This window comes from Dermochelys coriacea, chromosome 27 (assembly GCF_009764565.3).
Source record: "Dermochelys coriacea isolate rDerCor1 chromosome 27, rDerCor1.pri.v4, whole genome shotgun sequence".
In the NCBI taxonomy this organism is placed as follows: Eukaryota; Metazoa; Chordata; order Testudines; family Dermochelyidae; genus Dermochelys; species Dermochelys coriacea.
The window spans coordinates 8,218,659-8,242,533 of record NC_050094.1 but is presented as its reverse complement, the minus strand read 5'-3'; the positions used below and the strand labels follow the sequence as shown (position 1 = coordinate 8,242,533).

At 55.9% G+C, this 23,875-nt stretch overlaps 2 protein-coding genes across 10 annotated transcripts in view; one reads left to right on the top strand and one right to left on the bottom strand.

Moving 5' to 3' along the window:
* The window catches only part of SLC4A1 (solute carrier family 4 member 1 (Diego blood group)), a 40,115-nt gene extending 23,222 nt beyond the window's left edge, over positions 1–16,893 (bottom strand). The window contains exons 1-4 of one of the 4 annotated variants that reach the window (XM_038385764.2): positions 16,705–16,893; positions 11,076–11,183; positions 9,672–9,768; positions 1,785–1,870 (exon numbers count right to left, since the gene is read on the bottom strand). In XM_038385764.2, the coding sequence (XP_038241692.1) occupies positions 1,785–1,870; positions 9,672–9,768; positions 11,076–11,108 (216 nt within the window). In that variant the 5' untranslated portion in view covers positions 11,109–11,183; positions 16,705–16,893. Of the gene's footprint in view, positions 1–1,784; positions 1,871–9,671; positions 9,769–11,075; positions 11,184–16,468; positions 16,488–16,700 lie in introns of those variants that run through there. The other 3 variants (XM_038385765.2, XM_043503477.1, XM_038385766.2) reach the window with 3 other exon arrangements.
* A 1,969-nt stretch (positions 16,894–18,862) lies between these two features.
* Positions 18,863–23,875, top strand: part of RUNDC3A (RUN domain containing 3A) — a 28,225-nt gene continuing 23,212 nt past the window's right edge. The window contains exon 1 of one of the 6 annotated variants that reach the window (XM_043503480.1): positions 18,863–19,401. Coding sequence is in view for 3 of the 6 variants with exons in the window: in XM_043503481.1 (XP_043359416.1) it covers positions 21,025–21,191 (167 nt within the window). In the remaining 3 variants the exon portion in view is untranslated. Of the gene's footprint in view, positions 19,402–20,906; positions 21,192–23,875 lie in introns of those variants that run through there. The other 5 variants (XM_043503484.1, XM_043503481.1, XM_038385309.2 and 2 more) reach the window with 5 other exon arrangements.

The following is a 23,875-nucleotide window of genomic DNA, read 5'->3' as shown; positions in this document are numbered from 1 at the left end:
AATTCTCTGGACCTGATCCTCAGCTTGGGTAAATGAGCGGCGCTCCCTTGACTTCAGTGGAGCGGTGCCAGCTGAGAATCAGGCTGTGAACTCCTGCAGCCACTCGGAGGCGCTCCAACCCCTCGGCTGTCGGGTGGGACCCAGCGTACATGGCCCCCCACCGGACGCCTCGGAAAGCAAGAGGCGAGTTGCCGCAGAGTGATATTACCGGTCTATTCCCAGCATGCTCCCTGCCTCCCATCAGCCGGCTGTCACCACGGCAGCGTCACCGAGTCTTCGTTGTTCTACGTCTAACTCTCTCTAAGGCCCTTCTGGTTTCTTTCCTTTTTTTTCCCCTTGGGGAGGGGATTAGGTGTGATTTCAGGCTGGGCTGCGCTGAATATAAAGGGGATTTTTTTATGCAGCTGCTGGACGGCCTGGCCTGGCCTGGTGTCCGCACTCCTGGAAGAGGTGGCTGAGCGCACTAAACCCCCTGATCAAGTCTGATCAGAACCTCTTGGTTCTGCAGAACTGGCCCAGAAATGGAAGGAGAAAAAGGGGAGAGAAAGGGGTGAAATCTCCCCACCCCCAACCCAGTTCACCTGCCCCTCCTCCCCCCTCAAGTGCTAGCAAAGCTCTACCCTGCTGGCCGTCGCATAAGCAAAACGGTGCCCATTCCAGGCAGGGCATGAGCCCCCCTCGCCAGCACCCACCAAGCAAACCCAGCGCGGGCTATCAGTCAAACTGGGGGAACTGGGTGCTGCCTGTCCCCTCCCCAGACCGGCTGCCTCCAGCTTTGTGCTCACAGGGGCAGTTCAGACCAGTCTGAAATTGCCTCAGTAACTGGAAATGAACTGTCCCAGCTGCCCAGGAAAAAAGGGCTTTGAACTGTCATTAAGCAGCTGAGTGACGGCTGGGAAAGCAGCTGTCCCAGAACTGCACCCGGTGTGTTTATAAAGCAAACAAGGCCTGCTGCCTTGGACTCCTTTCTGCTCCGCCTGTTCCCCGGGGAGGGTCTCCCTCAGGCTCGGACAATTCCCTGGGGAGGGTCTCTCCCCTGCTCCGCCTGTTCCCTGGGGAGGGTCTCCCTCCTGCTCTGACTGTTCTCGGGGAGGGTCTGCCCGTGCTCCACTTGTTCCCTTGGGAGGGTCTCCCCCCGGTCACCTGCTCCCCGGGGAGGGTCTCCTCCCTGCTCCGCCTGTTCCCTTGGGAGAGTCTTCCTCCTGCTCTGCCTGTTCCCCCAGGGAGGGTCTTCCTCCTGCTCTGACTGTTCCCCCAGGGAGGGTCTCCCTCCTGCTCCACCTGTTCCCCGGGGAGGGTCTCCCTCCTGCTCGGACAATTCCCTGGGGAGGGTCTCTTCCCTGCTCCGCCTGTTCCCTGGGGAGGGTCTCCCTCCTGCTCTGACTGTTCTCGGGGAGGGTCTCCCCGTGCTCCACTTGTTCCCTTGGGAGAGTCTCCCCCCTGCTTACCTGTTCCCCGGGGAGGGTCTCCTCCCTGCTCTGCCTGTTCCCCCAGGGAGGGTCTCCCTCCTGCTCTGACTGTTCCCCCAGGGAAGGTCTCCCTCCTGCTCCACCTGTTCCCCGGGGAGGGTCTCCCCTCTGCTCTGCTTGTTCCCTCTCTCTCCCTCTCCCCACACCAATCCAACCCTCTCCTCTCCCTCCTTCTCCCTGGCTCCTGGAGCATCCTTCCGACTGGGTTTGGATCAGAGCAGGGTCTAACCTCTCCCCATGGGGCCAGACTGGGCCACAGCCCTGCACCCCCAAGGAGCAGCGCTGCACAGGGTCCCAGCATGGCAGGCCACTCACCTCATGTGTCCCCCGGCTGGAGGTGGATGGGTGGGCAGCCCCCGCGCTCCCTGATGCCTCCTGGGTCTGATCCAACGAGGAGGAACCTGCGTATGGAACAACCTCACTGTTAGCCAGGCCCTAGAGCCACTCGCCCAGCCAGGTCCCAGAGCCACTCGCCCAGCCAGCGCCCCCCCCCCCGCGGGGGGGCTAGTCCGGCACTGAAGCCATGGGGAGGGCTCCATCCCAGCCACAACCACCTCCCCACGGCTCCTGCTCCCAGCCCCAGAGACACAGCCCAGATGCTGGGGAGGGGTGGAGACAGCCCCCTCCCAGTGTGGGGCAGGGCAAGCTTGGGGGGGAAGGGCAGAGACAACCCTCCAGAGGACCCCCCCGCACCCTGGGACTCTATTCAACATACAGATAGAGCCCAGGGGCTGCCCAGACCCAGGTCCCAGCTATACATACAGGGCACGTGCCTGCTCCTGGCTTTGCAGACGGGCCCCTCGTTCCATGAGGAGGGGTGTTTAGGCACCTGGGCTCTCTGGGGTTCTTCTAGCCGAGGGGCAGGAGGGAGGTGGTGTTACCCCACGTTGGTCCCCCCGCCCCACCACGGGGGGCCTGTTGTCCTATCTCTGGTGCCTCCGGTTTCCCACTTGCAGACAGAACCACAGCAGGTGTGAATGCCGCCCTGTGCTCTCCCGGTCCCGGCAGCGACTGCGCGCTGGGGAGCGGGCTGAGGGGAGAGGGCTTTGGTGCGGAGGCGCGTCCGAGGAGCACCCAGGGCACGCGCTCCCCCAGCCCGTGCCTGCACCCCGAGGGAGATGCCCCTAGCTTGCGGCCGTGGAGATCCAACATCACAGCAAGCTGGGGAGAGGGAAGGATGGAGTTGCCCCAGCAGGACCACAGCGTGTTCTCCAGTGCCCTGGCGAGGCGAGCCCCAAGCCAGGGGACTCTCCCTCCGTTCTTTTTGGGGGAGACAATGCCAGAGCTGCAGAGATCTTCCCAAACTACATCTCCCCTGGCTTGGTTCCCTCCCTTAGACCAGACCCCGTGGGCACCCTTCCACACCTTCCACACCTTCTCCCAGTCCCTGAGATGTGCTGGGCCAGTTCCCACGTCCCCCTGAGTCGCCGCCCCAGGTGTGTACAGGTGAGAGGAGGCCTGGCAGCGAGTCTGGTAGATCCCACCTACCTGAGATCTCAGCGCCCCCCTGGCCACCATCCAGGCGGAGAGAAGGGACAGGTTCCCAGCACTTCCATTCTATAAACCTCTGGCCCCGGGGACGCCCTCCGGCCCCACCCCCGAATTCCTGTCCCAAGTGACTCTTGTGTTCAGAGTAAATTGAAAAGCACTCGGGCTGTGCTGACAGTAAACACGGGAGGCCGTGGCACCCTTCTGGGGCAGGGGACCGGCCCCCAGGCCTGGAGCAGTTTAACCCTCAATGGGAGCTCTTCGTTCCCGAGGGACCTGTGGGGCTGGGACCTAGCTCGACGTACATCTCCCGTTTACCCTCCCTGGTCCTGCTCTGGCCAGCTTTGGAGCCTTTCCCCCAGCAGAAAATGGGGGGCTCTGTGGAATGACATCCGGGCTATCCTGGTCACGCCTCAGCCAAGCTGCCGTCGCCCCCCCGTGGGAAGCCCTGAATTCGAGTCTCAGCCCGGATCCCGGCGAGGCAGAGCCACACGCACTAGGCCAGCCCCGCAGGAGAGCTGCTGAGGCCTGCTAGAGGGCTGTACCCCCTGCCCTCACCTACCCCCCCATTTATATCCCTGCCCCCAAGTTGATAGAGGTTCTCGCACGGCGGGTGACTATATAGGCTGGTAACCGAGAGGGAAGCCACTGACAGTTGCAAGTCCACCCTGCTCCCCTCCTGTGGCGAGTCCAGAGCAGAGGGTGCAACATGAATCCCCAGGACAAACCCTCCGTGCGAGGAGCTCTCTCTCCCCCGTGCGAGGGGATTCACGGCACTCGCCCAGCGGGGCTGGCTGGGATTCTACTGGCACCGCTGGCTGCCCGTCAGGATGCCACAAGCCACAGCCAGTGGCTGGCACGTCACAGACTCGAGCAGGGGGCTGCCCACTGCACCAGCTGTGTTGGTGGAAGGGATTAGGGAGACAGAGCCTGACGAGCCACCCTCACCCCTCTCTTCAGAACCCCCTTGGGCAATAATGCAATTGCTCGGCAGAGCTAGCAGGCTCCCTATAAAAACACTGCAACCACACACGGCTCACACCAACACACACCTCACACAGTTCACACCCACACATAGCTCACATCCACAGAGACACACAGCTCAAACCCACACATACCTCACCCAGCTCACACCTTCACACAGCTCACACCCACACAGCTCACAGCCACAACCAACTCATACCCACACAGAGACACACAGTTCACAACCAGACACACACCTCACAGCCACACAGAGACATGCAGTTCACATGCACACACACGTCACACAGAGAGACACACAGTTCACGCCCACACAGGGACACACAGTTCACAACCACACACACCTCCCACACAGGGACACACATGCCAAGACACACAGCTCACACACAGCTTACATCCCCACACCTTACACACAGCTCACACCCACACACGCCTCACTGAGACCGAGAGACTGGGATGGGATCCACACGGGCACACACACACAATCACACAATTCCAACAGAGACACACAGCTGGCAGCCACACAAATATTCTCAACGCGGAGACACGCACCCACATAGCTCCCACGGACACATACAGGCATTCACACATCCCTCCTACAAAGGGAGACACGTAGTTCACCACCCGAAACACACGGCTTCTAACACACAGAGGACACGCACAAATACACTCCTAAAGAGGCGCACACTTGCATAATCTAACACGCCAATCGACCTGGAAGCTGCCTCTCGCTGGCTGGTGACAGTAACAGGTCAGCCACAAGTGGCTTCTGTCTTTAGTCAAAACAAACCCTTTATTTATCATCAATAACCAGGCAATTAGAGGGAAACTGGCAGCAATACTTCTGTGGGTCATTGCCTGGCAGGGACAAACTCACACCAGGCAGTTCCAGGAGCCACCGAAAGGTCCCTCAGGACATTTTCATGCTTTGCGAGATCAGCTCAGGGGTTGGGGCTGGGAGGGGAGATCGAGCTGTTGCACTTGGAAAACTGGGTGCTAATGGCGACACAAACTCCTGCAGGCCAGGGTGCAGAGTGGGGATGGGCGAGGAGGTCACGAAGGTACCGAGTGGCGATAGATGGGGATGGTATTAGAACAGTGCCACCCTGGTGCAAAACGGCGAGGGATGGGGCTGACACTAGGATGCCAGCAGCCGGGTGCAGAGTGGCAGTGGAAGGGGACGGTGGCAGGGCTGGCATTCTGTTGGTATTGGGCATGGCCCTTTCAAGACCTAACAAAGGCAGAATAAGCGACTGCATTAGCTAATCTCCCTCTTTCCTCCCATACGGGTTCCTCACCATTTTCAGGCCCACGAACCTCTGTCGCTCTGGGAAGATACCAGCCCGTGTGTGCTTTATTTAATCCAGAGTGCAGAGTTCGGCTCCAGATCCGAACTTCCCCAGAGCAAGCGGGAGGATTTCGCTTCATTAAAGATGGTGATAGCGGGTCCGTTGCAAAGTCTGGATGTGGATCAAGATCAGTCGCTTCCCCACAGGTCTGGGGAGATCAAATCCAGGCCATCTCTAGTCTTAATCAGTGACTGGATCTGCCATCAAACCCTCTCCTAGATGGCATGATCCTCTGCTAGGACTGCCGTCATGTCTCTGACATCACCCTGCCTTGCCCAGGGGCACCATCTCCATTCTCCTTCCCTACTCAGGGCATAGACCACCGCTGACCCAGCCAGGAGTGGCTGAAAAACACACCCCAGCGTCCCGGGACACACTGGTTGGTGCCCACCATACCTGTGCCCCACACATCTGTCCCATACACAATTCTACACCCATTCAGGCATCTTGTGCACACACCCACACACGCAAGGGAGCTTTCGAGGCTGTCTTGGTGCACCCCCAGCTGCTGTGGAGGGAGTCGGAGGAGACGCCTCCCACCAGTGCAGGATCTGAAAATATTCCAGGCCCAGCCCGGACTTTACCAACGGCTTTGATATCTGGCTCCCTTTTGTTTCACGGTCTGGGATTCAGACAGTGGCCCTGCTTGTGTAACCCACTGGTGAGGTTGGGTTGCAGGTCCCACTCTGTGTCATCTGCACAGGGCGTGAGTTGGTTACAGCTGTAGCAGCTCATGCTTTTAGCTCTGGAGAGCCCTGGTGTGTCTGCACTGATGGCAGATATCCTACTTATAAACTGTCAGGCCCTGTCCCTGTTCTCTGGATCCCTTTGCCCATGGCTGAGTAACTGCTTCTGGATGGGAAACTTTATCATCAGGGACAGCGGCAAGCACCTGCGAACGTGGTCTAGTGATCTGAGCTCAAAGCTGCAACCAAAAGCTCCTCTCTGGTCTAAGCTTGTCTCTGCCACTGACTTGCTCGGTGCCCTTGGGCAAATCACTTCACCTCTCTGCCGCAGCCTGCAGAATGACAACCAGCCTCTGTCAGAAGAGCTTTGAGGGTTAATTATACCTGACCCTGGGCAGTTCACTTCCTCTTGCCATGCCTGTGTGTCCCTTCCCACCCTTTCTCTTGTCGATAGACAATAAATGCTGACTCTTACTCCGTGTATGTACAGTGCCTAGCACAATGGGGCCCACAGCTGCTGCAGCGAGCCCACAACAGATGGCACTGTGGAGACTTAACCGATGGGGCTGGTTCAGCCGCAAAGCCCTGTCTAGGTAAAGTTTGCTGGGCCCTGCCTTTGAGTGTATGGGTGGAGGAGGAGTGCTTGACGGTGAAGATACAAAACCTAGTGGCAGCTCGGCTTCCTCCGTGACACCCCCAGCGTTGTCTGGCACCCAGGAGCGAGCCGGAGAGAGTAGCGGGAAAGGTGGCAATCATTCAGGCTCTGAACTGCCCACGTTATCACAGGGCCAGCAGAGCTCAGACTGCAGCCCGGCCCACTAGATCGCCTTCCTTCTTGTGGCCAGCCAAATTACTGTCCTCCCGAGACGGGAGCGCCTTCGAAAGCTCATAAATCCTGACTGAGTGAGTAAACGAGGCCTGCACCCAGCGCGTTGTAACAGATATTTATCGGCCAAAGGGACCGCTGACAGATGATTTGAGCTGCCTGAACTGAAGAAGGCTCAGGGCATTAATCCTTTGGAAATGGCCTGGATGGAGCAATTGAATTGTATCATCCGTTCAAAAGGACTACGTGTGCCCACGAGTTTCATTGCAGCCTCATTACAACCCTAAGAAGTGTAGTGCTGGGGACTTAATCATTTTCCAATTAGAATTAGAATTGGAAAAGGGGCAGAGAGTAAAAAGCGTGGGACTGTTCAGATCAGAAAAGAGAGGACTAAGGGGGGCGATAGGTGCTGGCTCCGGGGGTGCTCCAAAAAAAAAAGTGGATGCTCAGCACCCAGCAGCCACCCACCAATCCGCTGTTCAGTGGCGGATGGGAGGTTCTGGAGTGGGGGAGGGAAGAGGTGAGGCAGGGGTGGGGCAGGGGCAGGAAGAGGCAGAGCAAAGGTGGGGCCTTGGGGGAAGGGTTAAAGTGGGGGCAGGGCGGAAGGGGGTGGAGCACCCAGCCAGAGAGAAGAAAGTTGGTGCCTGTGAAGGGAGGGGGATGTGATAGAGGGCTATAAAATTGTGACTGGTGTGGAAATAGTGAATAGGGAAGTGTTATTTACCCCTTCACCTACCACAAGAACAAGGGGTCACCTGATGAAATTCACAGGCAGCAGGATTAAAACAAACAATAAGCAAGTACCTCACACAACGCACAGTCAACCTGTGGAACTCCTCGCCAGGGGATGTTGTGAAAGCCAAAAGTATAACAGGTTTCAAAAAAGAACTAGATAAGCTCACAGTGGCTAGGCCCATCAATGGCTCTTAGCCAAGACAGTCAGGGACCCAACCCATGCTCCAAGTGGCCCTAAGCCTCCAACTGTCAGAAGCTGGGGCTGGACGACAGGGGATGGATCACTCGAAATTGCCCTGTTCTGTTCATTCCTTCTGAAGCATCTGGCACTGGCCAGTCAGATCCAGGATACTGGGCTAGTGGGCCATTAATATGGCCACTCGTCTGTAACACTGTGCCCTTCTCCTTTCATTGAAGGACCATAAACTGCTTTACAGATGTTAATTAATTATAAACCTTCTGACATTCCTAGGCATTTTTCCCCCTGCCACAAGAGTGCAACCCCCTCTGGGGTGGAACACAGCCACTGATGAGCTCTGCACAACCGTTGAAGACCAGAAGTGATGACGAACCCTGTATCCAACAGCAAACAGCTGCAGGAAATGTTGGTGAGTCAATGTAATCACCCAGGCTAGCATTTAGTGCGGGCATCAGTGCAGAATATGCCTTAAGGAAGGTTCCAGGGAACCACAAAGGGGCAGGAGTCCAGTTTTATGTCTCATATAAAAGATGGCCCCTCCAGCAGCACAACACATGCTGACCTCACGCTCAGGTGTTGGCTCCAGCACTGCCCACTGACTCATCAAGCCACTTCCTGCAGATCTCCCATCCAAGGACTAAGCCAGCCTGGCTCGACTTATCCTGGGAGACCGGACTCGATGACAGCAAAGGGAGGAATAGCGACACAGCTAAGAGGCAGAGCAACCAGCTGGAGTTGCTTGCAGCATCACTTCTGCCCAGAGGGTACATCCCAGGACCTGCCTAGCACAGAGCTTGTTGCTGCTCCAGGAGCAATTCAACCACCAAGTTCATAGGCTGAAAGGAAGGAACCTGGCAGCTCTGCAGAGTAAAAGCCATTGACCCTGGGAAGAGCATCAGAGCTGCAAACAGAATATGTTGTTGACATAGCTGGGAATTACAGCTTTCCCATGTCATGCAACTAGTCCAAATATATAACTCTCTCTAGCGACGCATAGGACCCAACTCACCCCAGGATCTGAGCATCCCTGATGGATTCCATCTTCCCAGATCCCCTGTGAAATTGGGGAGTATTATCCCCACTTTTCAGCTGGGGACCAGTGCAGGTCAAGTAGCTGACCCAAGCTTGCACAAGAAGTCTGTGACCGGGCTGGGAAAGTCTCCTGAGCCCTAATCTAGGTTCTGTCCACTACAGTAGACTATCCTACCTTCCTCTCCCTCTCTGTTTGTACACACACACCCAGATGTAGTAACAATCTCTTGATTGACTGCATTGATCACGCCCCTGTGATCGCCTCCCCTGCACTCTGCCCACCAATTCAGCTCTGTCTTGGCTATTTCTAATCCCCCTCTCTTTACACCCATCTATATGGTTCCTAGATATTCGTATAAGGGAGTTATTATCCACAAGACTTTAATAAATCTATCGCAAAACTAGAGCTGGCCAAATTCTTCTTTGTGGATTTGTGCAACATTCCTTATGAATGCAACACTTTTTTCTGCAATATATCTATATCAGGGACTATCTCAGACAGGGGGAGCAGCAAACTGCAATGGGGGGACCACTTTAGACTGCAGGGGTAGCAAACCGCAAGGCAGGGAGGCTGGTAGGAGGGCAGGCAAAGGAATGAGAAAAAGGACCACCAGCCCTGCATAGGCAGGCACCCTGAGTCCAGCAGTGGCCATGAGGACATCAGAACCCTTCATAGTGCACCGAGCTAATGGGGTGGGCTGGGAGGGCTGGGAATTCCTTCCTGATCTCACCCCCAGGCAGGCAGTGGGTGCCCTGAAGCATGTGCCCTTACGACCCTCCCTTATATCATGACCTCAAGCTGCATTGCTACAAACAGCTGTCAGTGGTGAAGAGAATGTCCCATTGCAAGGGAACCCTAACCCACCTGTTAACCCTTAATGAACTACGAGTGTTCGGGTTACTCACTGCCTTGTTCATTGAGTGACATCTCTGAATGCTTCAGTTTGGGGTCCCTGTAGCCCTCTTCATCCAGCCTGCTCCTCATCTCGGCTTCATAATCCTCCTAAGGGGAGGAAGGAGAACACTCTTCATGGTCATTAACCCTGCCTGCGTTGGGCAGCACAGCCAAGGCAGCTGTATCCCTGGGCACCAGCTCTGAGACAGTGTGGGGCCCAGTGCCATCTCTACTCTGGGTTACAGAGGGATGCTCTGATGTGATTCCCCATGGGGACTGTAGCCCAGTGTGAAGCAGGGTGTCAGTGCAGGGATTCCCCACGGGGGATGGTAACCCAGTGTGAAGCAGGGTGTCCGTGCAGGGATTCCCCATGGGGGATGGTAGCGCAGTGTGAAGCAGGGTGTCAGTGCAGGGATTCCCCGTGGGAGATGGTAGTGCAGTGTGAAGCAGGGTGTCCGTGCTGGGATTCCCTGTGGGGGATGGTAGTGCAGTGTGAAGCAGGGTGTCAGTGCAGGGATTCCCCGTGGGGGATGGTAGCACAGTGTGAAGCAGGGTGTCAGTGCAGGGATTCCCCATGGGGGATGGTAACCCAGGGTGAAGCAGGGTGTCAGTGCAGGGATTCCCCATGGGGGATGATAACCCAGTGTGAAGCAGGGTGTCCGTGCAGGGATTCCCCGTGGGGGATGGTAGCGCAGTGTGAAGCAGGGTGTCAGTGCAGGGATTCCCCGTGGGAGATGGTAGTGCAGTGTGAAGCAGGGTCTCTGTGCAGGGATTCCCCGTGGGGGATGGTAGTGCAGTGTGAAGCAGGGTGTCAGTGCAGGGATTCCCCGTGGGGGATGGTAGTGCAGTGTGAAGCAGGGTGTCAGTGCAGGGATTCCCCGTGGGGGATGGTAGCGTAGTGTGAAGCAGGGTCTCTGTGCAGGGATTCCCCGTGGGGGATGGTAGTGCAGTGTGAAGCAGGGTGTCAGTGCAGGGATTCCCCATGGGGGATGGTAGTGCAGTGTGAAGCAGGGTGTCAGTGCAGGGATTCCCCGTGGGGGATGGTAGTGCAGTGTGAAGCAGGGTGTCAGTGCAGGGATTCCCCGTGGGGGATGGTAGTGCAGTGTGAAGCAGGGTGTCAGTGCAGGGATTCCCCGTGGGGGATGGTAGTGCAGTGTGAAGCAGGGTGTCAGTGCAGGGATTCCCCGTGGGGGATGGTAGCATAGTGTGAAGCAGGGTGTCAGTGCAGGGATTCCCCGTGGGGGATGGTAGTGCAGTGTGAAGCAGGGTGTCAGTGCAGGGATTCCCCGTGGGGGATGGTAGCGTAGTGTGAAGCAGGGTCTCTGTGCAGGGATTGCCCTGAGGAAAGCTGGGAGCAGTGGGGGCCGGATGGACTGAGTGGGGCAGTGATCTAGTCTGCTCTGAGTTTCCACTACCTGGCCTGGATCCTCCATGGGTTTTTTGCTCATTGCTCCTCTCCCTGTGTCTCTTGCTCTGTCCCAGCAATCAGCCCGGAGGCAGCATCACCCGATGGGCCCAAATCTCTGAAAAGGCAAAGGGAAGAAACGCATGTCAGGAAAGGCAGGGACAGCGTGGGGTAGGCCTGGCGTGGTAGCTCATGCCCTGATCCCCACGCTGCCCCTGCAGAATACCGGATTGCAGGCATCATTTAGGGCAGCCCCTGCTCCCCGTTAGAGCTGGCTTAGCCCGGGAGCTCCTGGCCCTCTCTGCAGCATCCCAGATCATAGGCACAGTAGTGGATCCATGCCTATCCTGCAGGTGCACAGCTGGCTTCGGGAGGAGAGATCAGGCACTGAGCTGGGACTCAGGAGTGTCGGGGCCAAACACTGTGACACTGGGCCAAACTCTAAGGGCCAGGTTTTCCAAAAGTGCTGTGCCCCCCACCCAGCAGAAATCCAGCCCTTCATCTCCCTGGGCCTCCATTCCCCATCTGTACAGTGATAATCCATTATCTGCTTGGCCTCGTTAGACTGTCAGGCCGAGATCTTCAAAGCTATTGAGATGCCTAATTCCCAGTGATGTCTATGGGAGTTAGGCACCTCAATACTTTTGAGGATCTGAGCCTAAGCTCCGTCTCTCAGTCTGCCTGTGCAGTGCCTGGCACGTCGGGCCCTGGTCTCAGCTGGAGCCTCAAGGAATTCATGTAATAAAGCTCTGAATCCTTTGTCAGGACTGGCGGTGAGTGCCGTAGGAAATGCATCAATCCCTGGTGCCAGCTGTTCCTCCCCGCTGACTGCCACCCACGTGCAGATGGTGTTTGCGTTTCCATCTGAGCTTTCTGGGCTTCTGGAAACTGTTTATTTTGAGGTTTGCGATGAGTACATTTGGGGGTGTCATGTCCCTATGGCCCCCTCCCCCTTAGCACAGAGCCACACACAGAAGTCATTCATTCCTGTGACACAGCCCCGCTCCCAAATGCCAGGAGCTTGCTACGCTGATGTTTAAGGTAATAACAGGGGAAATGAGGTGCAGTGGGTTGCTCAGGGTCACTCAGCAAGTTCCCAGTAGAGGTGAGAGCGGCATACCAACCCACAGCTCCCCAGCGTGTAACCCACCTTGATTGAGTGCACCCAGGCAACAGGTTTAGGCCGTGCCTGCATTGACCTCTGAACCAGGGTCAAACGGGGGCTTGGTTATATGCAGAGTGGCTCTGGTTTAACTTAAGATGGGGTGGGAAACCAAGTTTGAAACCCAAAAGCTGTATGGACACTCCAACTTTAGTTTAAACCAGGCTTATTTGATTTTGTTTGAGCTGATCAGGAACAAGTTCAAGCTAAACCAAAATAAGCCACACTTAAACCAATACAGGAGTGTGCCAACAGGTGTGCACCAGTTTTTAAAAGTGTTTAAATTAAACTGGTGCAACTTCTGTGTGTTGAGGAAACCTTAGAGACCTGCCCAAACCAGCCTGTGGAACCACAAACCCTGAACTACAGGGGAGTCTGGATTCAAACCCAACTCTTTCATTCCCCACAAGAACCCCCGTAATAGAAGGGGGAGGAAAGCCAGAGCATGGGGCCAGTTCAGACCCAGATCCAGTAGCAAATATCAGGACTCAAACTCATTTCTCTAACAGATCATACTGGAACCCCAGATGCAGCACACCCATAGGCCTCCCCCCCCGAAAAAAACAAACAAACTAGGAGAGTTCATATCCCAAATCCTGATCTAACCTGGGGTCCTCAGCACAACATAATCCCAGCTAAACTGGTTTGCAGCAGGTCTTAGCCAGCCAGCAAGCAAGGCTAAAGCAAACAGTGAAGGTCTGTTTCTATGCACTACATAGCGTGTGTCTGCTTCCTTGCTGATCAATGCATTTTGTGAATTTAGGTTCTAACGCAGCTTTGACTCCGTGCAAACTGGCCGCCTGACCTGTCTTTGAAGCCAGTTTCTTGGGAGCCCCGTTTCAACACAGCCACACCTGGTTTAGCTAACAAGCTGCAGCCAGGCACGCACTATACAGACACCCTGCTCATCAGTGAGAATCAAACCTGGGACCATCCAGCACCAGGCGTACAGGACAGCCCTCTGTCACCTGAGCAAAAAGCAGATTTTCCGGAAGCCGCAGGCTAGTGCAGTAGCTGGGGTCGGCCACTAGAAGGCGACACAATCACATGCTAACCCCCTGTCTCATACTTGCCGGGAGGCAGAATCTTGCCTCGCCTTTTGCCCTTGGACTTGGGGCAGCCTTTGCCAGATGTACTCAGGCCATTTTCAGAGCTGGCTGGGCCCGGTCCTGCAGCCCTGTGAGCTGCCTCAGGGGCACTAAGGGTCTGGGCCCCAGCTAGATTGCCATTAGCCCATTAGGATCGTTAGTTGCTCCCGCCCGTCTCAGAGACGCAGGAGCCGTCTCCGGGATGAATTTTCAGAGCCCCCCGCCCCTCCCCGGCACTGCAAGGGCCCATCAATTCCCTGTATGGCAGTGCCTGGCTCTGGGAAACCCCGAGCATATGGCCAGTAGGAGGTTCTGGGTCTGATAACTGGGCTTCCCCGCCCTGGCTACCAGCCAATAGAATCATAGAACATCAGGGTTGGAAGGGACCTCAGGAGGTTCATCTAGTCCAGCCCCCTGCTCAAAGCAGGACCAATCCCCAATTTTTGCCCCAGATCCCTAAATGGCCCCCTCAAGGACTGAACTCACAACCCTGTGTTTAGCAGGCCAATGCTCAAACCACTGAGCTATCCCTCCCCCCAGGAAGGAGTTGCCCATGGGAGCGGGGGGGGGGTGGGGAGAGGCTGGAGGGTCCCTGTCACAGGATACTGCAGAGGACTACCAAGCTCGCTGCAGCCTCGTAGGGGATGGGGCACACGCAGGGAACACGTAGGATGAATATCCCAGGGAATTCACTGAAGACGTGGCTAGCCTGGTAGGTGGCAGGTGGGCTCGAGGGGGAATGGGGTAGGAAAACATTCGGGGTCCAGCCCTGTATTGCCTGCCTGGTGGCATGACTGATACCGGGAGAACCATAAGCTCAACAGCTCCGTGTGCTGCTGGGGATCTGTCATGTGTGTGCAGACAGGACCTGGATCACAGTGCACGGCCATGAGACGTGAGCTCACACGGGGACACATGGTCAACACCCGGAGAGCCCGTCAGCTCATGAGCGCTGCAGAGCCAGCAGGGCGAGGCAGCTTCCCTCTTGGGGCGCGCTTTGTGGCTAAGCTTGGAAATCCCCAGGGGTTGCAGGGAGTTACTCAGCCGATGGCACTTTGCCGTCTGAGCCAGCACTGAGCCAACGTCCGTGCTTGGTGCTGGGGGATGCTGCACGGCTGGAGATGCCGCCTCAAATCTGGCCTTGCGTGACCGTTGACGATGTCACGACACATTTTCTTTTTGCGAGAGTGGGCGGGTTTAGCCCACTGCCCCACTTCTGACTGTGCCGCTCCAGACTCCCACAGAGCCTTCTGTCTTTGCCTAGAAGCTCTCGCGTGGCCTGGCTGTGCACAGTAGAACAGCTCCACGCCCCTCCCCAGAGCTGGCTGCATTTCAGCAGTGGTCAAAGCGAGCTCTGTTTGCGAAATGCTTTGGAGTAAAAGGCGTTCCCTGCACTTAGACGAGGAGGGAGGAGGGGGCGGATATTGCATCAGCACCTGGCTGCTGTGTTCTGCACCATGCTGATAGACCATGGGCTGAGCCCCTCTGTGCAGCCAACCCCCACCCACTCCCTTCCCCTCCCTGATTCCGAGCTGGGGGGTGAGTAGGGACCCGGGTCTCTCCCCCAGTTATTGGCAATGTTCCTGGTAGTAGCCCAGCTCCAGGAATCCCCAAAGGAGGGGCAGCTCCATGCCTCCCCTGGGAGACACGCTTGTTAAACCGCTGCATGAGCCAGGCCCAGCCAGAGCCCAGAGGGGGGCAGGGGTGAAACGGCACAAAAAGAACCATCAGTGGGAAAGGGCGGGGGGGGGGAGAAGGAAAGGGGGGAGATGGGGGAGGGGCTATCTCTCCCCCTCATCAGGGCTCAGGTGCTGGAACGATTGACATCCCTTGACCCAGCAAATGACACTGACGCCACAGTGTATAAAAGTGATCCACAGTACAGAATCTGTACCCCCTGCCCCAAATATGGCACTGAGACCCACGGTATAGAATCTATACCCCCAGTGCCACAGTATAGAGCCCTGTGACCCACAGTATAGAATCTATATCCCTAGTGCCACAGTATATAGACCTGTGACCCACGGTATAGAACCTATACCCCCTAGTGCTACAATATAAAGCCCTGTGACCCACAGTATAGAATCTATACCCCCTAGTGCTACAATATAAAGCCCTGTGACCCACAGTATAGAATCTATACCCTCCAGAGCCACAGTATAGAGCCCTGAGATGGCTTCTGCCTCTCAACCTGTGCCCTTCTGGGCACCTCACAAGCAACAGCCATTAAACAATCAACGTCCCCATGGAGAAAACTCACCAAGGTAACCGCTTCCCCCTACCCCCAAGCCCTGGCACAGGTCTGGGGTGGCAGCTAGAGAACCAGGTCTCCATGCAAGCTAAGCCAAGCCGGGGTGATTCACAGCTTCCCCCCCAGCTCTGGGCTTCAAAGGCAGGGCCACAAGCTGTGTCAGCCAGCCCTGGAGAGACAACCAGCCCCTCCAGTCCCCAGGCCCACGGGGGAAGGCCAGGCCACAGGAGCTCAGCAGTCGGTTGGGTTTGGATGGAGGCAACAGCAAGCCGCTGGGCGTGCTCAGCTTCCCCTTTCTCCTGCAGAACCCCACTCCCAGCCCTGCAACTCCAGCAGGACCCTCCGTCAGCCCCAGGACGGTCCTCGGGGCCTCCATGAACAGCCAACTCCGCTTCTATGGCTACCCTCCCTCCTCTGCTGGCCTGAGCTCTTCACAGCCCCTTTCATACCAAGCTCTGTGACCAGCCCCCCAATTTCTTTACATGTCAAGGGGCAGACTCTGGTCTCAGTGACCCGGGCACAGTGCCCATGTCCATAAAGTCACAGCGAGGGTGACCAGACAGCACGTGTGAAAAATCGGGACCGGGGTGGGGAGTAATAGTCGCCTATATAAGAAAAAGCTCTGACTATCGGGACAGTCCCTATAAAATCAGGGCATCTGGTCACCCGAGTCTCAGCCAGCACCATCACCGCAAGCAGCTGCCCAAAAGGCACACCAGCTGAGCACAGGAAATGGCGGGGAACCCCGTATCCAACAGGAAATATGGGGAGGGATCTGAGAGGGGGGAATGGCTCTGCTTGGCCTCCAGCTAGGATTAGGGGCTAACACTCGCCAGACTTCCAAGCAGCCTCCAAACCCCGCAGCGTCCCCGGGGGGGAAGGCGCCATGCAGACTTTCCGACCTCCAAGCAGATCATCTCCTTAGCCGATCTCGAACCCCATTGCATTTGCGTGTCTGCCAGTCCAACTCCCTCCAGAGATACCAGCGAGCTGCCCTCATGGACTTTCTCCCCCCTAAGCTCCCCCAGGTGAAGACACCAACACCCCTCTCCACCCCCTCCCCCCCGACTCCACCCACTCAGCCACACTCCCCGCGCAGCTCCATCCCAAGGGCGAGCAAATGAGCGAACTGACCTACCAGTGCCTGGTGGGATCCCGAAAAGCCTCCCAGGCCTGCCAGCTGGGTTCTCCTCCTGGAGCCCCTGGCTCAGCTGTGGTAGCCTGCCACCCGGGGAGATGGTAAAGAGACCCGCGATCAAGCCGGAGGTACTTCAAACTACTGAGTCATGCTCACCTCCCTAATCTCTCTGGCCCACCAGCCCGGCGCGCTCCCCTGCCGCTTAGAGATTCACCCTTACTGCGGCCCCGTAAACAGCGCTATCTGGAGAGACCATCTTGCAGAACCTAGCCTTCGCCTCCCTGCCCATGGCCATGGCCGCCACCTTGCCCAGCCCCCCCACCCTGAGCCTCCATCTCTCTCACCCGCTACTAACTTCATTGACTTTTGCAAATTAGGTTTAATGCACTTTTTTTTTTTTGTTGGTGGGTCGTGTTGATGGCCCAGCTCCTGTCCTTGCAATATCTTGTTTACCAACTTCTGGGGATTCCCTTTGGGGAAAGCCCTGGGCGGACCGTGAGGCGGGAAACCCTTCTCGAATTTTGTTGATTTTTTTTAAAAAGTGCTTCTGGTGAGGCATCTCCCTGGCTGACATTACGTGAGGCATTTGAAGCAAGGGCTCAACTCCTGCAGATCTCACTGCAAGGGTGTCTGTATTTACTAACATGTCCATACCACTGTTATCCATGAATAGCCCAGTGGCATAGCATGCGCCCTGTGCGCTTGCATCACACCAAGTGTTTGGACGTGCTGTGCTCAGTAATCCACTAAGGGCCTGATGCCTGGCCCGCTAACGTCGAAGGAAACACTCCCATTGACTTCACTGGGCTTTGGGGGCAGGTTCCAGGCACGTTCTGCATGGATGCATTTGAAACATTCACCGGCACAACAGGGTTGTTCTCCCTGGATGTACTGGCGGTGCAGCCACAGGTTCTAGGTATGTCAAGGCAGAACGTACCCAATGTATTGCCAAATAGCACATCCTGGTAGAGCTCACCTGTCATGCTGCTGAATGGCCCAGCCGCATCCAGGTAGGACACACCTGCCATGCTGCCAAGCATTCTAGATGTGTTTTACCTCCATGTATGGTAGCACAGCACACCTGATCTACCAGGATGTGCCTGGACTGTCCAACATCATGGCCGGCATGTTCTTCCCGGATGGATCTAGAGCCAGAGCCTTTCGTCATCTCTGATTTTTGCAGCCTGGAATCTGCCACGGGAGCCACCCTACACTGCAGGTATAGGCTGGGAGCTTTCATTTCTTCTTCCTGAATTACCTTTCTAGCCCTTGTGGTTGTAAAAAACTTGAGAGCAACCCGTGTAGAGATGGCCAAGCTGCCAGTTTCTCCCCACAGTGCAGTCATGGGTGGTTAACTACAAAATCGGTGGCATGCTCACAATGTCGGGGTAGAGCAATGGGAACTGTATTGAATCTGAAAATAAATAACAAGAGATCAGGCTGCAGATCGCATCCTTTATTTGTACGTTCAGTTCAGCAGAAACCTGTGCAGTGAGAGCAGAACATCCAGCCCGCTGCAAAATCCAGGTCCCTCATCACAGTCAGCAGGGCCTTGTTGCTGCAGAGAGCTCTGGGCATTGCTGAGACCATTAGGCAGCATGGCAGGGACATTACATTTTGATGTACCCAGCATGCTCAGCTGCACAGCCGATGTGGGCTGTCCGGAGGTACCCAGCATGCTCAGCTGCACAGCCGGCGTGGGCTGCCCGGACATACCCAGCATGCTCAGCTGCGCAGCTGGTGTGGGCTGCCCAGCCGTACCCAGCATGCTCAGCGGCAGCCTCTCCCTCTGGCATCTCAGCAGAGACCTTGTGGACCCCAAATGGCCAAAGCACCAATGCTCCTTAGCGCTCATTCCCAGGGCCTGCCTTTTTGACCCTTCTCGCAGCAATAGCAGAGTGAGACGAACCCCACCCAGCCCTGCTCGCCTAACCAGCCCCACTCCCAGGTAAAGCCAACCCAACCACTAGGTTCTCTCCATGCCACCGTGCCCAGGGGACATGGCATTATAGGCAGAGGAACAGGCTTCTCCAGCTCTGCCACTGACTGACTGGGGAACCTTGGGCTGCTTCCCAGAGGGCTCAAGTATTTGCCTTTCCTGTTGATTCCAGGCTATTAGCCTCCCTGTGTGTCCATTTCCTGATCTGTGACATGCCTGGGGCTGGGGTGTGGTTCATGATTGGTCATCCGACTATGGATCATGCCTAGGGTGAGAGAGGCAGCCTGGTGGCCTGGACAGGGCGCTGGCCTAGGATTCCATTCCCAGCTGTGACCTGCGTAACCTTGGGAAAATCACATTCCTCTCTTTTCCGTGCCTCAGTTTCCCCACCTGTAAAACGGGGTCAGCCCCTCCTCACCTCTGCACAGCCCTTTGAGGTCGGTGGTTGAAAAGCACAGGAGCACATCAGTGCAAATTGTTCTAGATTTCGCAGGCTGCCCTGGACGCACCTCGGAGGCACAAGAGACAGCCAGAAAAATGCATTTCAGCCACCCAGCCGATCAGCAACTGGTGCCAAATCGAACAAAACCTGGCCAGCGTGATGCTGCTCTGCACAGATTGGTTTTGCACCATCCACTTATTTTAAGCCGCATGGACGACCAGTGTCTGCGAAGTGGGAGATTGTGAGCTAGCGTGTGGGCGCACCTCTGGGGACTGGCCCACGCACGTCAGGCGACAGGGACCTGTGACTAGTGAGTGTGAGTGTGTGTGTCGGGGGCGTCCACATGTGGGTGTGTGCGTGGCTGTGGGTGGGTGGGTGCCGGGGTGAACGAATGGGGGTGAGTGAACAGACCTCCCTGGAGCTCAGTAAGTGACCGAGGGTCGCCCCTTTCTGACTCAGGGCCCAGTGCCAGGTTCCCCATTGCATATGCTCAGTCCTCACTGGGTACAGATGCTTTCAAAGGAAAATATGCAACTAGAGATGGGGGGGCCAGCCCACCCACCTGCCTCTTTCCACCTGCTTCCCCTCCCCCACCTGCTCTCTTCCCTTTGCCCTCCACTAACCCTTCCTCCCCTCCCCACCTCTCGCCCATCCCTCATTTCAGATCAGAATTTCCTCCCAGCCCACCCATGTTTGCCAGTTACAGCAGAGACGCCGAGCCAGCAGGCTGGCTTCTGCTCTCACCCCACCCTGGTGTGAACCCAGAGTAACCCCCCTGAAATCAAGGGAGCCCCATTGCACCCTGATGTCACTGAGTTTATCGCCAGCCCCAACCCAGCCCCCCGCAACTGCAGTTCTCTTGCACCCCCTCAAAGCGGGTTTTATTGCACATCAGCAAAAGTGGGCGCTATGTGTAAGCAGACTAAGCAACTGCTCAGGGTCCCAACCAGCTCCAGGGGGCCCACATTTGCTTTTGTTGTATGTGCGGGGGACCCCCCAAATATTCCTGCTTAAGGCCCCCAATGGGCTAGCACCACCTCTGCGTCAGCGACTGGCTGTCACCTCAGTCCCGTGCCCTGTGCCTCTCTGCCCTGACTTTAGTCTGAGGAGGAGAGCATGGGGTGGATGGCTCCCAACTCAATGGGCAGCGCTCAGGAAACAGAGAGGAGCAGAAATCGGACACACAGGGACAGCGGCAGGAGAACCTCTGTGCTGACCTGGCCACAAAACCGTACAGGAAACAGCTCCGAGCCATTTTAAAGCCCTGCGTGTTACAACCCGCACCACAATGCATAGGAATAGGGTCTGGCTCATACACATGGGTCTTTGGCACCCAGTTGCTTTCTTTCCATTCGATCGGTGTGCAAAGGATGGGAGAGACGACATGCCCACAAAGAGTTAAGTCAGTGCAGACACCCGATCGGCCAATGTCGCCCTGGCCCATTTGTCCCTAGAGATTATCAATACACAGGGTCACACCAAAGTGTGTCAGGATGATCAGCTGGCTGGTCAAAGGTTGTCAGAGGCTTGTCTGCTCTCAGCACAGATACCCCGGGTGTGCCCATGTGGGCATGCAATGGCCAGGATATTCGCAGGAAATACCCCACAGAGATAAGGCATTAGACACGCAGAGGGAGGGGTGCTCTGTCTGCAGGATCCACCCCTGCCTAGGGATGTTTGCCCCAGTGTAAATACATCTCTGTGGTACTGTGGCTACTGCCACAGGCTGGCTGGCCCTTTAAGGGGAGATGACTGAACCCCACCTGTAGCAGATACTTCCCTGGCCTCCCCAGGTAGAGCAAATAGGCCATGGGACTCAATCAGGCCTCTGTGATAAATAAGAGAGAGAGGGTAGGGTTGGGGCCTGAGAGAAGTTTGCTGAAAAGAGGAAGGCTCCTGTAGGATTGTCTATGCCACAGCTAACATAAGCCCTGAGAGCATGAGTCTGTTGAAGTGGGCTGGGAGGTTTGCTCCTGGATGCAGTGTAAACACACCCTGCAACATTAGGACAGCAGCAGATTGGGTTTGCCTGTTGACCTCTCTGAGCCAGAGAGAAGGTGGCCCTGGGGCAAGGCAGGATTCCAGGCAGGACAGACTGACCCGCAGGTAAGAGGGACTGAGTAGAAAAGCTGTTATTCTGTGTTCCCTTTTGGACTTGGTTACTCTAGAAGGTGGGGCCTTCTCAGTAATGACTCCGGTGGTGGGCCAAGCTGCTGCAAGCCTCTAGCTGAGGAAGGGTGGTAGAGAAAAGACAGAGCTGGAGAGGAAGGCTGGGCTGGTGATTAGGGTATTAGTCTAGGATATCAAAAACCTAGGTTCAATTCCCTGTTCTGCCACAGACTCACTGTATGACCCTGGGTCGATCCCTTGGCTTTAGCCTGGGTTATGTAGGAGGTGAGACTGGATGATTACAAATGGTCCTCTGGCTTTGCAATCTATGAAGTAGGCTGAAAAGTGGAAACTGAGGCAGGGCTTGTATGGAGTTCCCACTTGGCCCCAAAGGGATACTCTGGAGCTAGCAGCTCTTTCACAGATATGGATATTTGTGCTGATGTAATCTACTGTGGTGAGCTTAGATGATCAGATGGATCTGTGATGGCTGCCAACTTAATTCAGGGAAGTCCTATGGCCTGTGTCATGCAGAGTGCAGTGTCATAGTGGTCTCTTCTGGCTTTGTAACCGCTGAACTTCCATGAGTTGTGTGTTTTGGGGGTTTCTTAAAGCCCCCAATCCCTGAGTCATGTTGTTTACATGAGAATCTCAGCCATCCCTTTTTTTTTCTTTACAAAATAATATTGTTGCCCCCCCCACTCTGGCTACAGAGAAAAGCTTGAAAAATGAGACCCCAAAAGGTTCCAACACCCAGATGCAAAAAATCTGACCTTGCTCATCACTTAAAATGTCATGACTTTTAAGCCAATCTTGTGCCTTTTTGGAGGGCTGACTCCTAACTTTTTATTTTTTTTTTTTTGAATGCTTGGGGTGATGATGCTGGGTGTCTGCAGAAGAGACTTGCATCCATGTCACAAGCCTGCTGCTATTTGATCTAGGCTGGAGAGAAAGATAGAGGGAGGGGGCAGGAGAGACGATGTCAGAGCCCCAGCCCTCTCAGTTTGGCAGCTCAGATGGGCACTGGGGGGGGGCGTGTACATGCACTCTGTGCCCATCTGACTGTTTCACAGCTGGACTTGGAAGATGCATCAGGAAATTGAGGGGGGAACAGAAATGCAGAAACCAGCCTGCAGTGTGGGAGAAGCAGTCACTGAGCCGAAGGGAGGTGGGGAGGCGTGCGTGTGTCTGTGTGACGCATGAAATGAATGCAGAGGAAGAGAGAGATCTGGTCACATGGGACATGTGCATTCCAAGGCCTATTCCCGTATTTGTGCCATGGGAGGGGAGCCCTGTGCTTGCAGGGTCGGGGGAATGACTGGGGAGGTGAGGGAGGGGGCAGGCAGCACTGGGCAATGTGCAGCCTGCCCTAGGGAAAGGGGGCCCATGTTACCACAGAGGAAAGTGCTCTGGCAAATCAAGATTGTTTCTGGGCTTTCTAAAAATCCAATTCTGGGGGGAAGATGCTTCTGTAACCTCTAGACCACACTTCCTTCCCAGAGACAGATATAGAACCCAGGAGGCCTGACCCTGCCTCTAACCACTAAACCACACTCTCTGTAGTCTCTCCAGACCCCATTACACGGCAGGTGTAAGAAACCGCTGCCAGGCCCTTCTGGAGCCCTGGGTTTCAAATGACCGGCATCTGGATCCAGTCCCTGATCTCCAAGCTAAACCAAGGGCTGCCATTGGATAGCTTCATTGGCTGAGCCTGGCTGCAGGAAATTGGAACTTTCCTGGGGGAAGGGGGACAAAACCCTGCCCGTGGGGTGCTGGGGCGGGTGGCCAGGCCAGGCTGTGAGGATGGATGGGTGGGGGGAGCTGACTGACTGCCTTCTGTGGCAGATACAGACAGACAAAGCTGTGTGATTAGCCTTGTCTGTGGGGAGAGCCCAGGGATCCTATGTTATCTCAGTGTGACCAACCTCGCCACTCCCTCCAGTCACCAGAGACTCTCTGCCAGGTTTTAAAAAGGCGGGGGAGACCTGGCAAGTGCTTCTAGGGATGGTGACGCTCCGTTAACCCTTGCTGTGCCATGCTGCCCCCCCCCCCACACCTAGCTGGGAACATCCCTTCAAAAACTTGAGCCAGCAAAAGCCTTAAGCTCCTGCCTACATCCCATTAACTAAGGCCCTTGTTCAGCATCCCACTAGAAACGGGCCAATGGGCTCCTCTTGTGGTGCCTAGAAACTAGGTTTGAATTTGGATGGAGGTGGGGAGATGAAGAACCCTCTGTGCCCACTGTTTCTCTCTGCAAAGTGATTGCTGCACCCTGTCTAGCTCCAAGGGGATTTGGAGCTTTGATCCCCACCCTAGGGTGTTACTGGCTGCTCCAAAAGCTGAGCCCCGCCCAAGTTCTAATGCACCGATCCTCCCGACATCCCCATGACGTAGGGAAAGCAGCGCTGCTATCCCCATGTTACAGATGGGAAACTGAGGCACTAAGACTTGCCCAAGGCATTGCAGGCAGAATCAGTAGCAGAACACCCCGTCCAAGCATCTCCCCAAAAAACCCATAAAGAGACGCACCCATTTGATTTCTCCTCTGCCTGGCATGCCCTTGCTCCCTCTAGGCAAACCTCCCTGGGAGTCAAGTGGCACCAGAATCTGGCCCATCACACACAATGTGCCGTACCCACTCTGAGCAGCAGGGGGCAGAAGCTTATAAGTTGCTGTTATAT